At 39.9% G+C, this 14,118-nt stretch overlaps 1 protein-coding gene across 1 annotated transcript; it reads right to left on the reverse strand.

Moving 5' to 3' along the window:
- Positions 1 to 5,994: 5,994 nt before the first annotated feature.
- On the reverse strand, positions 5,995 to 8,110 carry LOC125541452 (uncharacterized). The gene is made up of 4 exons (XM_087543913.1): positions 7,383 to 8,110; positions 7,151 to 7,300; positions 6,938 to 6,995; positions 5,995 to 6,460 (listed from the first exon to the last, which is right to left on the reverse strand). The coding sequence occupies exons 1-4, from the start codon at positions 7,626 to 7,628 to the stop codon at positions 6,096 to 6,098; spliced, it is 819 nt and encodes a 272-aa protein (XP_087400039.1). The 5' UTR covers positions 7,629 to 8,110; the 3' UTR covers positions 5,995 to 6,095.
- Between the last annotated feature and the right edge of the window lie 6,008 nt (positions 8,111 to 14,118).

The raw sequence follows: 14,118 nt of genomic DNA on the forward strand, positions 1-14,118 counted from the left end.
TATCGTTCTATTCTCTCAGTTACTCACATATTTGCATCTTGCTCTGTTATTTCAATATATCTAATTTACGATCTTAATTTTCATTTCAAGTAGTACATCCCTTGCTTTGCAAGAACACGAGTAGAATGAAATCTTGGGCTTTAGTTTGTTGATGACTCCATGGATGTCAAATTGACAACGCAACATGGATTTACAATGACAGTTAGCGTAAAACTTGATAAAGATGGTCACTCCTATTTTGATGCGGACCTTTGGAGAAAAATTTCTAAGTTTTATGAACTGAAAGCTGGCAATAAAAATCTAGTGCATGCACCACAGCATGGGCTAATTAACATGGATGTTTACTTCCCCAATGTCATCAGCCGATCAAAGTCTGATCGAGGTTAGTGTTCTTTCAACTTTCTCCATGTTCGCATATTATTTAGCAAAATCGGGGTATTTGTTCTGACTAACTGATCACTATTTAAGCAACCAATTGTGATTTTATTTTCTGACTCCGTTCCTAGGGAGTAATAAATTCTATTTACCAATTTATGCGCACTATATATTCTTCTCCCATGTTCTGAATAAACAATACTTCCACCTTTTAAGAAGGATATGTTGAATGCATAGTTAACGATCTGTATGTTACTCAGCGTACCAAATTTCACTGGAAAGACTTGAAGCATTTCATATTTTTTTGGATAATCTGACAGAGATAGCACAGCGTATGAACGTTGGATTTTGGATGAGATTAATTCTACCTATAGTGCACACATTGAACAAGACCAATTATGTCACAAAACACTCATATAAAGTCTTATTTTTATGTTGATGTTCATAAACTATATATATCTTCAACGATATGTTACAATTGGTTTTTATCAACAGAAATTGCCTGATGTAGGTGTTCCTGAATCGATTCCCTGACATGGTAGAACTATACTTGTGCCTGCTAATAAGACCAACGTGATTGCAAGGTACCGCATTTCCCGCAGAAATGGAACCACTCAAATTAACAAGTTCTCGCTAGTCGTGGCAATGCATCCACATTGGAAAATTGGAGACACCCGTTCTACTCATGCTCTACCAAGGCACAGGAGGGTTCTTCCTTTTCATTGACGAGATGTCGAGTCATCGTGATCAAGTTGTTTCCAGCGGATAGTTGTGGTTGCTGGCCCTCAGCCTCTTAAAATGTGCTAGTTGTTACTATGTTAAGTATATAGATATGGACTATATGGTTGTCAAAACCGTGTTACCAAGATTCGCCTTTTGTCGAATAGTGTGACCATTATATATATGTTACTCAAATGTTGTTAGCCAAGTTCTTAAATTTTCATGAAAAGTATTAGTATCATACACAGTTCATTCAGTTTAAGTGTGTGCCTCGTAGAGTAGAGGATGTCCATGTTTTCGACATGGCGATCAACACAGATGTCCATAAGGCATTTGCATATTAATTGTCCATATTGTAAATTCGGATAATATACAGACAGGCCAGCCCATACAATTGACATATTTGACATGCATGAAGAAATCAATTGAGCATATTCTGAGCATATTCTGATCACAGGATCAGAATAATATTGAGCATATATATAAACACTATTCTGATCATGGGATCAGAATAATATTCTGATCCCAACCTGAACTGCCTGAGTAACGCGCCTGGACTTCCCTCTGTACGAACCCGACCTTCAGGCTATCTTCGCAACCGTGGCTTCCCCCGTGAATTATTCTGTTTAGTCGTGTTCTATATGATGTTAGTGCAATCTAGGAACATTTTTTAGCAACTAAATACCGGTTTTAAATAGGAATCTTGCTCGTTGGCGGATTTTGCTTTCAACTCGTGATGAAATTGCGTTTTTTGCAATTTTACTGCCTGAGTTGTTCGACCTGAACTTCTCCCAGTGCTAGGTTGAGCTTCCACCAACATTGCTCAAACGGGGCTTGCGATATACCGTTGGAAAGCTATGGACATCAGTACCATGACCCAGGTTAAATTTCTGACAAAATGTAAGCGGTTTAAGAGCAGTTTTGAAAATCGTTTTTTCTTCAAACAAAAAATGTAAATCATATTTTTGATCTCGTTTTTAAACCGTTTATCGTAATGAGGCAAATAATATGGCGTTGGAAAGCTGCTGCAAAACCGCTCCTTCCACATATTGAAAGTTTTCTCTAATTCCCTATGGATAAAGAGTAATTTGGAAAATCGTAGAATTTCACAAACAGAACACCCGAGTTCATATTTGCAATGTCATTTCTAAACGGCTAATCCAATTGAGGCAAATAATATGGCATTGGAAAGCTTATGAAAATGCGCTACTTTTTCATGTTAAAACTTTTTTCTAATTTTGAACGGTTTAAAAGTAATTTAGAAAATGATACAAGTTCCACCGAATTCATATTTTCGAGCTAATTTTTTAACCGTACGTCCGAATGCAGCACATGATATGGTGTTGGAAAGCTTGAACAAATGCGAAACTTTTTTGTATATATTGTTTCTCCCAATTCCTTATGGTTTTAATTCAATTTTGAAAATGGCTAAAAAGGTATTTTCCCCGTAATTTCTACAAAATTTATCGGAATGAGACAAATAATATATCGCTGAACAGCTACGAAAAATGCGAAACTTTTCCATGTTGATGGTTTTCTCTGATTCCTAGCCGTTTTCCCGTAATTTCGAAAACAGAGAGATCATTCGTTCTGCATTTATCGCGAAACTGATTCTTCGAAAATGCACCGCGTGAAGAACCTGAACTTCTCGGCGCGTGTACCTGAACTTCACTCTGTTTTTCACGTGCTTTTTTTGCTCGTAGCTCTCCATCCACTGCTTGTAGCTCTCCATCCACTCACCGGAATTGAGCAAGTGATATACCGGTGGAAAGCTGCCGTAAACATGCAATTTTCCCGTGTTAATCGTTTTTTCATACTCGCGACGATTTTAAAAGTTTTTCATTTGAAATTCATTTTCTGTAGTAGTTGAACTTCATGTTGTTTTCATGTTGAACTTCTATGATGTATTTTCGTTTGTAATTTTCTCGTCCATTCATCAGTGTTACACAAATGATATTTCTTTTGTATAAACCTCTCTCACAATAATTTTTTTAATTTTCTCTGATGGAGGACTTGAACTTATAACAACAAAACTTTTAGCCTTTGCTTTTTTAATCTTTTTTTAAAACAAAATGACACCGTGTAGTACGTGAACTTCTGGCAGTTATCAATCTGAACTTCTCTCGGTTACGTGAATATATCTGAGTTTTTTATGAATGATTATTCTGATTTTTAATCCTTTTTTATGAATATTGAAGTCTATTTTTAAAAGTTGAACTTCTTGTTATTTTATTTTTGAACTTCTTGTTTCCATTCTTTAATAACGAGGAAAAATCTGAGTTATCTATAATCATCAAACTTCTCCATCAATATGGACTTCCTGGTTTAATTTCCTAATTTTATTTTATGAAATTTTGAAGCACTCTAGTTTTAAAAGTTGAACTTCTTGTTATTTTATTTTTGAACTTCTTGTTTCCATTCTTTAATAACGAGGAAAACGTGAGTTTTCTATAATCATCGAACTTCTCCATCTTTTTAATATGGACTTCCTGGTTTTCTCTTAATCTTTTTGATGGAATTTTGAAGCGCTCTATTTTTTATTAAAGTTGAATTTCTTGTTATTTAATTTTTGAACTTCTTGTTTTCCATTCTTTAAGAACGAGGGAAATGTCAGTTTTCTATAATCATTGAACTTCTCCATCTTTCTAATTTGGACTTCATGGTTTATTTCTTTTAGTAACGGAAAAAAGCCTACTTTTTGATAGACCGAGACACTCTGTTTTAAAATTTTAACTTCTAGGTTTATTTTAATAGAACTTCTTCATTATTTCGAATAGAACTTATTGGTCTTATTCTTTAGTAACCGGAAAAATTTGAGTTTTCAAATAAATATCAAACTGCTATGCTTTTAAAAATTGAACTTCTTGGTTTTATTATTTAGTAACAAGAAAAAACTGAGTTTTTAATATGCATTGAACTACTTCATTTTTTAAAATTGAACTTCTTGGTTTTTATCTTTAGTACTGGGGAAATGCCCAAAACGACATTGTTTTTTGTTTTTGTTTTTGAAGTTCTAAATCCTAGGTTTTAATATACTTTGAACTTATGTGTTATTTTAATCTAAACTTCACATTTTTTATTTTTTGAGTAAAGTTTTTGTTTTTGATTTTTAAATAAACATGATTTTGACTTTTTTATTTTGGATCTTCATGATTGATTCTTTAAGTCCCTTTTTAATTTCAACTTCTTCATTTTATTAACGAGAAAACATCTAAGTTTTTTTAACCTTTGAACTTCTCTCTTATTTTACTTTGTACTTCTTAGAGAAAAATATGGTTTTAAATAAGCAAACAATTTTCTAGGTTTTTACCTTTGAACTTCTAGGTTATTTGACCTTCTCGGTTATTTAAAATTGAACTTCTGGGGTTTTCAAATTTGAAATTCTACGTTTTTTGACCTTCTCGGTTATTTCAATTTTTCTAATTTTCTTTAAATCCATTTTTATAAACTTTTTTGAGTTGGTCTGTTATTTTGAGTTGGCCTTCTCTCTTATTTTCTAGAAACGAGGAAAATATAACTTTTAAAAACTTTGGTTATTTTCTAGAAACGAGAAAATTCCAAAATTTAAATTTGAACTTCTAGTTATTTTGTTTGAACTTCCAAGGGTTTTGGTAGAAATTGAGAAATCTGTTTTATATTGAAAAAATTGAACTGCTATATTATTTCAATTTGACCTTCATGGTTTTATTTTTAAAAACAGAAAAAAATAATCATTTTTATAGACATTAAACCATTTTGTCATTTTAACTTAACTTCCTGGTTCTTTTAGTTTGAGCTTCTAGTTTTTTTAAAACGGGGAAAAACTATTTTTAAACTTTTTAGTTGTTCCTTTATTTTAATTTGAACGTCTTCGTTTTATTCTTTAGTAACAAGAAAAAAATTAAAATTTTAAAAACTTTGAACTTCTCCATTATTTTAATTTGAACTTCTAGGTTTTTTATCACTGAACTTCCGAATGGGGTGGGCTTATTCTTTAGGCCATTTGCATTAGTTTCGTTTTTTGGTTAACATTTCGTTAACTATTTTATAACACGTATTTTTTTAGAGATGAAAAAACCCTATGATAGACCTAATCGGAGAACATATATGTGCCGCATACACACATGGGGGCACCCACACGAATAGCACACACTCAAGACGCACACACCTAAGACTCATGCTCCGCCGAAGGGCGTCATGAACTTATTTGGCTCTTCTAGTTGAACTTCAAGGTTTTTCTTTCTTCTTTTTGTTGCTATATTTTCTGGTTTTTTGTATATGATTTTCTCGTGGACTATATGCACTCATTTTCGTGATATTAAAAATGACAGGCGCGCTGGGGAGGGTCGAATTTTACCAACCATGAAGTAGATGAACCTTGTCCAGCGTAATAGTTGGACTTCAGTTAACTCCAGATTACCTCTCCAACAGCATTACGGAATCTCAATCCACCGCCCGTGAGTGCTCCATATGTGGGCACAATTAAAGTCATCGCTCGCATCAGGCATTTGTTGCAGATCGTAGGCACACGCACACACTCATCTTGATTGAGTCGTGGTGTGAACAGGAGCATCTTGTGTGGTGTTTAGCTCTTCAGCATTAGTCTAGCGATAGCGGAGTTTAGCTCTTCAGCATTAGCAGCGGCGGCGCGTACGACCAAAATGCCAAACACATTTTTTGAAGGTTGTAACTTAATAAATGGATTCAGCTGACATTGAAATCAGACTGAAGAATCAGTGTTGGGCTGCACACCGAAACAAGATGCAGCAAAGTCGCATGAATTACTCAGTACGTCCATAAGTGAGTCGATTAAAAAAAGAAGAGAGAGTTGGGTGCAAGTCAGACCAAAATAAAGCAAATAATATATGAAGATAGAGATCCATCAGCCCCAACCAAATGCATTCACGAGAAACAAATAACTGCAAAGAATAGCACCATCGCATTAGAACTTCTCCAGGTTCATTCATGAGCTGCAATTTTTTCCCACTCAAACCTTTTCGTACAGTGAGGAGGCGGTGGCATCACAGCATGCAAAGTAGCAAAGGGAGAGGAGCACCAGGAGCGCCGAGCTGTTGTAGTTGATACTGCAGCGGTTGCGCCATCACATTGCCTGAAGCCCTGAACCTCTCTGTGCCTGTCTTGCGTAGTGTGTTCTTCTTTTTAGCTTGGCTTCTCCTCACACCACATGTGGCTTCCGTGTGCATGCAAGCACCACACACGGTACGCCCGTGAACCGGACACAAGCACACACGCGCCGTCGGACTGCACATGCTCACCGGTTGAACTTCATAGGCTGGATGGAGCTCCTTCTTCTTTCTAGCCGAACTGCGCCCAACGCCGGCGAGCAAGACCACGCCTCGGGCTAGCTCGTCCACCCAGACCATTCCTTCATTTTCATACAATTTTCACATGGGAAAATTAGGAAGAAGATGACACAAGCAGTCCAATTCAGTTTAGAAAACTAAAGATCAAAATTAAAGGCAAGGAGCATCTAAACATAAACACAATCATGCTTCGCTAGAAATGTGCAGCTTCAAATAACAACTACAGTTAGCGAACATGCAACACTCTTTTTCTTGACTGAATTCATCTTCTAGCTAGCTCACACATACTTGTTTTGCAGGAGTTCAGAGAGGGAGAGCTGAGCATGTATCGCCATAGTGAAGAACAAGGAAGTTCAGAGAAAATCCGAGCAGTCATTCTCCTCTACTTTCAGTAGCAAGAATGTAGAAAGTAACATAGACTGTTGGGAAGGGGCTCAATCGGTGCACTTCTTTTCTCACAATGATTTATTTTCGTGGACCAGATTATACAAAGTGCATGTTTATGTATAACAAGAGAAATATTTTTTTGCAACACATACCTTCTTGAATGAGACACTTTACATACAAAGATCCCCAAAGAATAAGTTTGTTATGGCACTGAAAACCAACACATAATTCTTGTTTGAGAGACAAAATGCATTCATTCACATGAACAAATAATCCATCCAATAGTCATTATGCATCATAAACTCTATAGGAGATGACAACATGTAAAGAACAACATGGAGTAAAATGTTCATATACACACATACGCAGCGACGTGTTTGAGAACAAAAATATCCTTGTCCCAGCCCTGTTCTTGGTCGGCTGCAGGAGCACCTCCGGGCTGCTGCGGCGAACAGCCGAACATGACACTTGCGAACCCGTATCAGAGAGAGAGGGAAGCTCAAATTGCGTCTGCGCTGTAGTTCAAATACAAATGCGGATGAGGGACCGAGGAACCATTTCATGCAGCAAAGTGGATGGGAGTGAAAGGAGAAGCACCTGACTTCTCAGTTCAATCTGATGTCGATGAATGAAGAATGGAAATATCTCGGCCTCGTGAAGCATGGTGACAATGTGATCCAGGCGCTGCGACAGCAAACGCCATGGGGCCACGTCATTGAACGTCCCAAGACGGCGTTGTTGAATGGCCAGTTTGATGCGGTAGTTTGGCTGCATGGTGATGGGGGAGCCTTGCCGGGGGGCGAGAGGAGATGGATGGCCCCAACCTAGATTTGCCGGTGGCATCGCCTGGGAGGTCAAGGAGACGCGTCGGATCTGCCGGGGCGGCGCATCAGAAGATTGGTGGCGGCGGTCGGCGAAGGTTGTATAGAAGCGCTAGGGACGGCGGCGGCGCGATCCGTAGCAGGGGACGACCGCTCCTGGAGATCCCCGGTGTTGGCGTCGGGCCTCGCCGGGAGGAGGTCCGTCGAAGCGCCACCTGGGTTGGGCCGCTGGCGCCGGCGGGACTGTGGGTATGGCTACATGTGGCGTGATCTGGTGGAGGAGCTGCCACCGCGTGGAGGTGGCGGATCCGGGAGGCACCGGAGGTTGGGGGAGGCTGGCGGCGCTAGGGATGGGGTAGCTCGCCGGGGAGTGGGAGGCTGGCGGCGCTCGGGATGGGGCAGCTCGCCGGGGAGTGGGAGGCTGGCGGCGCTCAGGATGGGTGGTGGGAATTGCTCGTGGGGGAGGGGAGGAGGGAAGGACGATGACGAGGGGCGGGTGGTTTCTTTTTTTGGCGCTAGTGGAGTTCGGGAACAGCCGATCGCCTCTATATAACACGCGTCGTGATCCAAATAGTTATTCTGATCCTGAGATCAAAATATTGCTACTATATATATACATATATACACACGACAAATTTTATCTAACATCGGTGATAGTTATCATCACTTGAGTTTTGTATATGTTGTATGGTAGTATCTATCAAATAGGAGAGTATGGACGCTTAGTATGTAGTATATATACTATTTTTTGTAGTATGTATCATATTTTGAATATGATCATTTTACATATAAATATGTACGTATTTCACAAATATAATAAAAATCATGAGCCAACTTGCAATTTTTTTCATGTAACTCACTTTGGAGTATCTTATATATAGTATATGAACATACTTAAAATGATAAAGTAGAGTATATACTACCACATGGTAGTATATGAGACATGTGGGGTAACTACCCCCATATGGTAGGATGGATTTTCCCTATATATATCGCTAATGTTTTTGGGGATTCCACTTGATCTTCGTAATGAGGAAGGTATTCGGGCAGCAATCAACACCTTTGAGAAATTTCATCACTGGATTAGTCGAGATCCGTATCTTGTGCGCACTCTAGTCTTTGCATGTTTTCCAAAAGATATTCTAGTGCCTAGAGATGTTGTGTTCATGGATTTTGCAGCCTGGGGTGGTGCCACGGTGTCTTGGACGGCGCTTGTGTACATTCTTGGGGCCAATTTTGCTGAGCAGATGCCCCAAGATGAGGAATGGATGCCCATCAATGGCAATCCTCATCCTCTGCCTGGTGTGCCCTTCCCGGAGATGCCACCTTTCATTTTACCTCCATTCCCAGCTCTGGGGTGGAACAATGTGCCGCCACCTCCGCCTGAACCTGTGCATAATGAGGTGCATGAGGACAATTGGGGCAACTGGGATGAGCCTGTTGCGGAACCAGCTGTTGAGGATCAGGAATCCATGGTGTTGAATGCCTCTGCTCAACCAAGTTCTGTTCAACCAAGCTCTGATGTGCAGCTAGGTGTCCCCAGCACCTATTCTGATTAATGGGGCTGAATCTGTGAACCAAAATGAGCTGAGGGAGATTGCACCGGACCTGGAGGATGCTAGTAATTGGGCAATTGTGGTTTATCATACGCCTGTCATTGAGGTTCAACCTCTAGATCAACCTGAGATTAAGGTCCCCTTTGGTCCCCCTCTGCCCCCTGAAATGATCTGGAAGCGATCTTTTGAAAAATTGTTGAATGCACCAGTGGTGTTTGAGGTGCCAAAACCTTTGCTGCCTAAACCTATGTCACCAGTCACTTTGTCAAAGAGAAACTGGGACTTTGCTTTTCAGCATGCCGATCTTCCTCTGTTGACGTGGAAAGAGCCTGAACCTGTTCGACCAGTGGCTAGAGCTTTATTTGTGGATGATGCTGAGAGGACTGAGCCCGACCTTGTCCCTTCACCCCCTACGCATGCAAAAACAAGGAGGCCTCGCAAAACTTTGGCGCCCACACCGCTCGTTGAAACCTCTGTTCGAAGATGTACCAGAAGTTCGGCCCAGCGTGATGGGTTTAAGCCCACTTTCCATGAGATGGTTCTACATCCCAAGAAGAAGAAGCCCAAGGCCAAGCACCTTTCCGCAGAGATGCCTGATGACCCTGCATATGAAGATGTTCCTCCTCCTACTCCCATAAGTCACCTCCAAGCTATTGGCAAGGAGCTGGAGATTGATGCAACTCTGCTCACTGAGGATGCACTTATGGTGGACCCTGCTGCAACTACAAATCATCCCTCCAATGAATAGTGTGCTCCTCAAGTGCCGCGTTTTGCAAGCCCATAAATTTGCTTCCTGCATGTTTTCATTTTCTGAACTTTGGCAATGTAATAATGTTGGTTCAGACCTTTTGGTGGCTTTTGGACATATGACATTGTGTGTCATATGGTTAGGGGACTTGTTTATGATCTTTATTTATGAATTCTCAATGTAGAAGCTGGAATGTCCTATGTTGGAATGTCAGGGGTTTAAACTCTGAGACTAGGCAAAGAGCTGTAAGACAAAAGATTGATGAAAGTCACTGTGCTATTGCTTGTCTGCAGGAAACTAAATGTGCTTCGTTCGATTCTAGAACAATTAAAAGATTTTGCCCTAAGAGTTTTGACAGCTTTGCTTTCTCTCCTTCTTTGGGGGCCTCTGGTGGAATTCTAGTTGTTTGGAACTCATCTATTTTTTATGGGACTTTATTGGAAATCCAACAATTTGCAGTGGTGATTGAATTTGTTTCTAGGCAAAACAATGAGAGGTGGACTCTTGTGGTTGTTTATGGCCCTTGTCAGGGGGAAGCTAGGGATAATTTTGTAAATTGGCTGTACCACCTGAATATTCCTGTGGATGAAAATTGGCTGCTACTGGGGCATTTTAATTTCCTACGTTCTTTGGATAACAGAAACATACCTGGTGGTGATTTGAATGACATGTTCATCTTTAATGGGATTATTGGGCACTTAGGTCTTTTGGAATTGCCAATCAAAGGCAGATCTTACACTTGGTCCAATATGCAGGATATTCCACTGCTTGAGCAGCTAGATTGGTTCTTCACTTCTGTTGATTGGATATCTGACTATCCCATGACTGAGGTGCTACCTCTTGCTAAAACTGCATCTGACCATGTGCCTTGTGTGGTTACAATCAAAACTTCTATCCCCAAGTCTAATCTTTTTAGGTTTGAGAATTATTGGCTGGAGCTAGAGGGTTTTATGGATTGTGTTGACTCTACATGGCAAAAACAATCCAGAAAGGGGCACATTACTGCTCAAATAGCTGACAATTTTAAGTCCCTGAGAACGAGTCTCAAGAGATGGCAGAAGAACATTTCCAAACTAAAAACTCTTGTCTGTAAATGCAATATGGTTATTCTACTTTTGGATGAGCTTGAGGAATTTATACCACTTTACAGACATGAATCCAATTTCAGGAAAGTGGTCAAAATCATGTGGAGAAATTGCTCCACCTTCAATATCTTTATTGGAATAAAAGATGTACTGTCAGATATATAAAAGTGGGTGGTGAAAACACCAAGTTCTTTCATGCTATGGCTACTGAGAGACATAGAAGAAACTCTATTGCTAGCTTAAAATTACCTGATGGTTCTGTGGTGACTGATCACTCGCAAATGGAGAGCATTATATGGAATTGTTTTAAAGCAGAATGGGTTCTTCCAGGGGAATTAACATGGGTTTTGATCTTTCTTCTCTCATTGAACCAATGGAGGGTTTAGATATTCTCACTAAGCCTTTTGAGAAGGAAGAAATGGACAAGATTGTCAAGCATATGCCAGTTGATAAAGCTCTAGGCCCAGATGGTTTTAACGGTCTCTTCTTCAAAAGGTGCTGGCACATTATTTCTCAAGATTTTTATGAACTGGCCCAGGATTTCTTTGATGGTACTGCTCATCTGGAAAATATCAATGATTCATATATCACTCTGGTGCCTAAGAAGCCTTCACCTAAAGAGGTAGGTGATTTTAGACCTATCTCTTTAACAGGAATGGGTCTTAAGTTCCTATCCAAGATGGCAACCAATAGGTTTCAAGAGGTGATTATGCAGTGTGTTCACAAGAACCAGTATGGTTTCATAAAAAAGCAGAACAATTCAGGACTGTATTGGGTGGACTTTTGAGTATTTACACCAGTTCCACCAGTCCAAGAGACCAATTGTGATTCTTAAATTGGATTTTGAGAAGGCTTTTTATTCCCTTGAGCATGAGGCAATTGTACAAATATTGAGATATAAGGGCTTCAATGAGAAGTGGATTCTTTGGATGAAGCAGCTTTTGTCCACAAGTACCTCATCCGTTCTGCTTAATGGAGTTCCTGGTAGGAAATTCATATGTAAAAAGGGTGTCAGACAGGGTGATCCAGTCTCCCCCCTCCTTTTTGTCCTAGCTGTTGACCTCCTGCAGACTGTAATCAATGACATGTTCAGAAGGAGCATTCTTCATCTTCCTATACCTTGTCATGACCAGGATTACCCAGTGATTTAGTATGCTGATGACACTTTGATTATATTGCCTGCTGACAAGGACCAACTTATAGCTCTGAAAGACATGCTTAAGGTTTTCTCTGTGTCCACTGGTCTTGATGTGAATTACCACAAATCTTTTATTATTCCCATCAATGTGGACACTGCTGTCATGACAGAATTAGCTGCTTCTTTTGGATGCCAGATTGGGAAAATGCCATTTACCTACCTTGGCTTGCGAGTAGGAACTACAAGGCCCAAAATGGTGGATTTTATGCCTTTGGTGGACTGCATGGAGAGGAGAATGATAGCTAGCTCCTCTTTTTTAAATCAGGGGGAAAGATTGCAGTTTCTGAACTCCGCCTTGTCTTCTATGCCCATTTTCTTCCTTTGTAGTTTGGCTGTTCTTGCTGGAATTCTAAAGCAATTGGAGAGAATTTAGAGACAATATCTCTGGAGGAAGAATAGGGGTGAGCCTGCCCCCTCACTTGTAGCTTGGGACCTTATTTGCAGACCAAAAAACAAGGGAGGCCTTGGTATTCTTAATCTAGGTGTTCAAAATGTGGCACTACTGCTCAAACATGCAAATAACTTCCTTAATAAAAAGGATCTACCATGGGTGTCTTTAATTTGGGACTCCTACTATCATGGCAGAGTACCCCAAGGAACTACTGATTGTGGCTCTTTCTGGTGGAAGGATATATGCAAGGTCATGCAACACTTTAGGGAGTGTGCTTGGGTTCAGGTAAATGAAGGGGACACTGCCCTCATGTGGTCAGACAAATGGCAACTTGATGGACAGGTTTCTAGTCTCCAATTCAGATTTCCCAGGCTCTTTTCTTATGTTAAGGACCCCTGGATCACTGTTAAAGAGTTTTTGGACTCTGAGGACATGTTCTAGCACTTCCACCTTCCTTTGTCCGTCCAGGCTTTTGATGACCTGAACACTCTTCAGTCTTTGTTGGATGGCCACAATAGAGAACCTGGGTCCAAGGATATTTGGTTTTGGAGAGGCACTGCCAAGGGATATGCACCAAAGTTGTTTTACTCACATACTTTTGTGTCAGAGTCCTTCAACCATTTGACAGCTTGGATCTGGAAGTCCTCATGTACAATGAAAATAAAAGTATTTGCTTGGATGCTTATTATGGATAGACTAAACACCAAGGACATGGTGGAAAGGAGACATTGGCATTTGGAGGATGGAGTAAATTATGTTCTTTGCCCTTTGCAGACTAAGGAAACAAGAGATCATCTGTTCTTTACTTGCAATTTTAGTGTCAGAGTTTGGAACTACTTGCAAATTGACTGGTCATCTGGTGACTCTATGGCTGAGTTGGTTATCAATGCTAGCAGGAGCTTCAGGAAACCCTTCTTCACTGAAGTGGTCTTTATAGCATGCTGGAATATCTGGATTGTCAGGAATGCTAAGGTCTTCAGGCATGAGAGAGCTGGCTTCAATAAATGGAGAAGTGCATTCATCCATGACATTACATTAATGCAGTATAGGGTGAAATCTGCCTATAAGGATGATCTCCTTAGATGGATCTCATTTCTGCCACCTTGAGGCCTGTAATTTTTAACTTGTTTCTGCACCTCCTTCCCTTAGAATAGCTTGATTACCTCTTGTAATCCCCCTTTGTACTTGTACTTGATTTCTCTTTTAATAAAGTTTTGATATGCTATGAGGGTTTTTCCCTACAGTTCCCAGTCAAAAAAATGAACTGTGCGCGCACAAAAGAGCTATACTAGAGCTGGCTTCAATAAATGGAGAAGTGCATTCATCCATGACATTACATTAATGCAGTATAGGGTGAAATCTGCCTATAAGGATGATCTCCTTAGATGGATCTCATTTCTGCCACCTTGAGGCCTGTAATTTTTAACTTGTTTCTGCACCTCCTTCCCTTAGAATAGCTTGATTACCTCTTGTAATCCCCCTTTGTACTTGTACTTGATTTCTCTTTTAATAAAGTTTTGATATGCTATGAGGG

The sequence above is a fragment of the Triticum urartu genome, chromosome 2A (assembly GCF_056163025.1).
Source record: "Triticum urartu cultivar PI428250 chromosome 2A, HENAU_Tu73, whole genome shotgun sequence".
Lineage (NCBI taxonomy): Eukaryota > Viridiplantae > Streptophyta > Magnoliopsida > Poales > Poaceae > Triticum > Triticum urartu.

Bases quoted from the DNA above. Each gene is read 5' to 3' on its own strand.
- LOC125541452 (XM_087543913.1), bottom strand. From the start codon at position 7,628: ATGCCACCGGCAAATCTAGGTTGGGGCCATCCATCTCCTCTCGCCCCC. The intron at 7,301-7,382 runs GTGCTTCTCCTT...TTTGAACTACAG, and splicing joins AGATTGAACTGAGAAGTCAG to CGCAGACGCAATTTGAGCTT. The intron at 6,461-6,937 runs GTATGTGTTGCA...ATGAAAATGAAG, and splicing joins AAAGTGTCTCATTCAAGAAG to GAATGGTCTGGGTGGACGAG.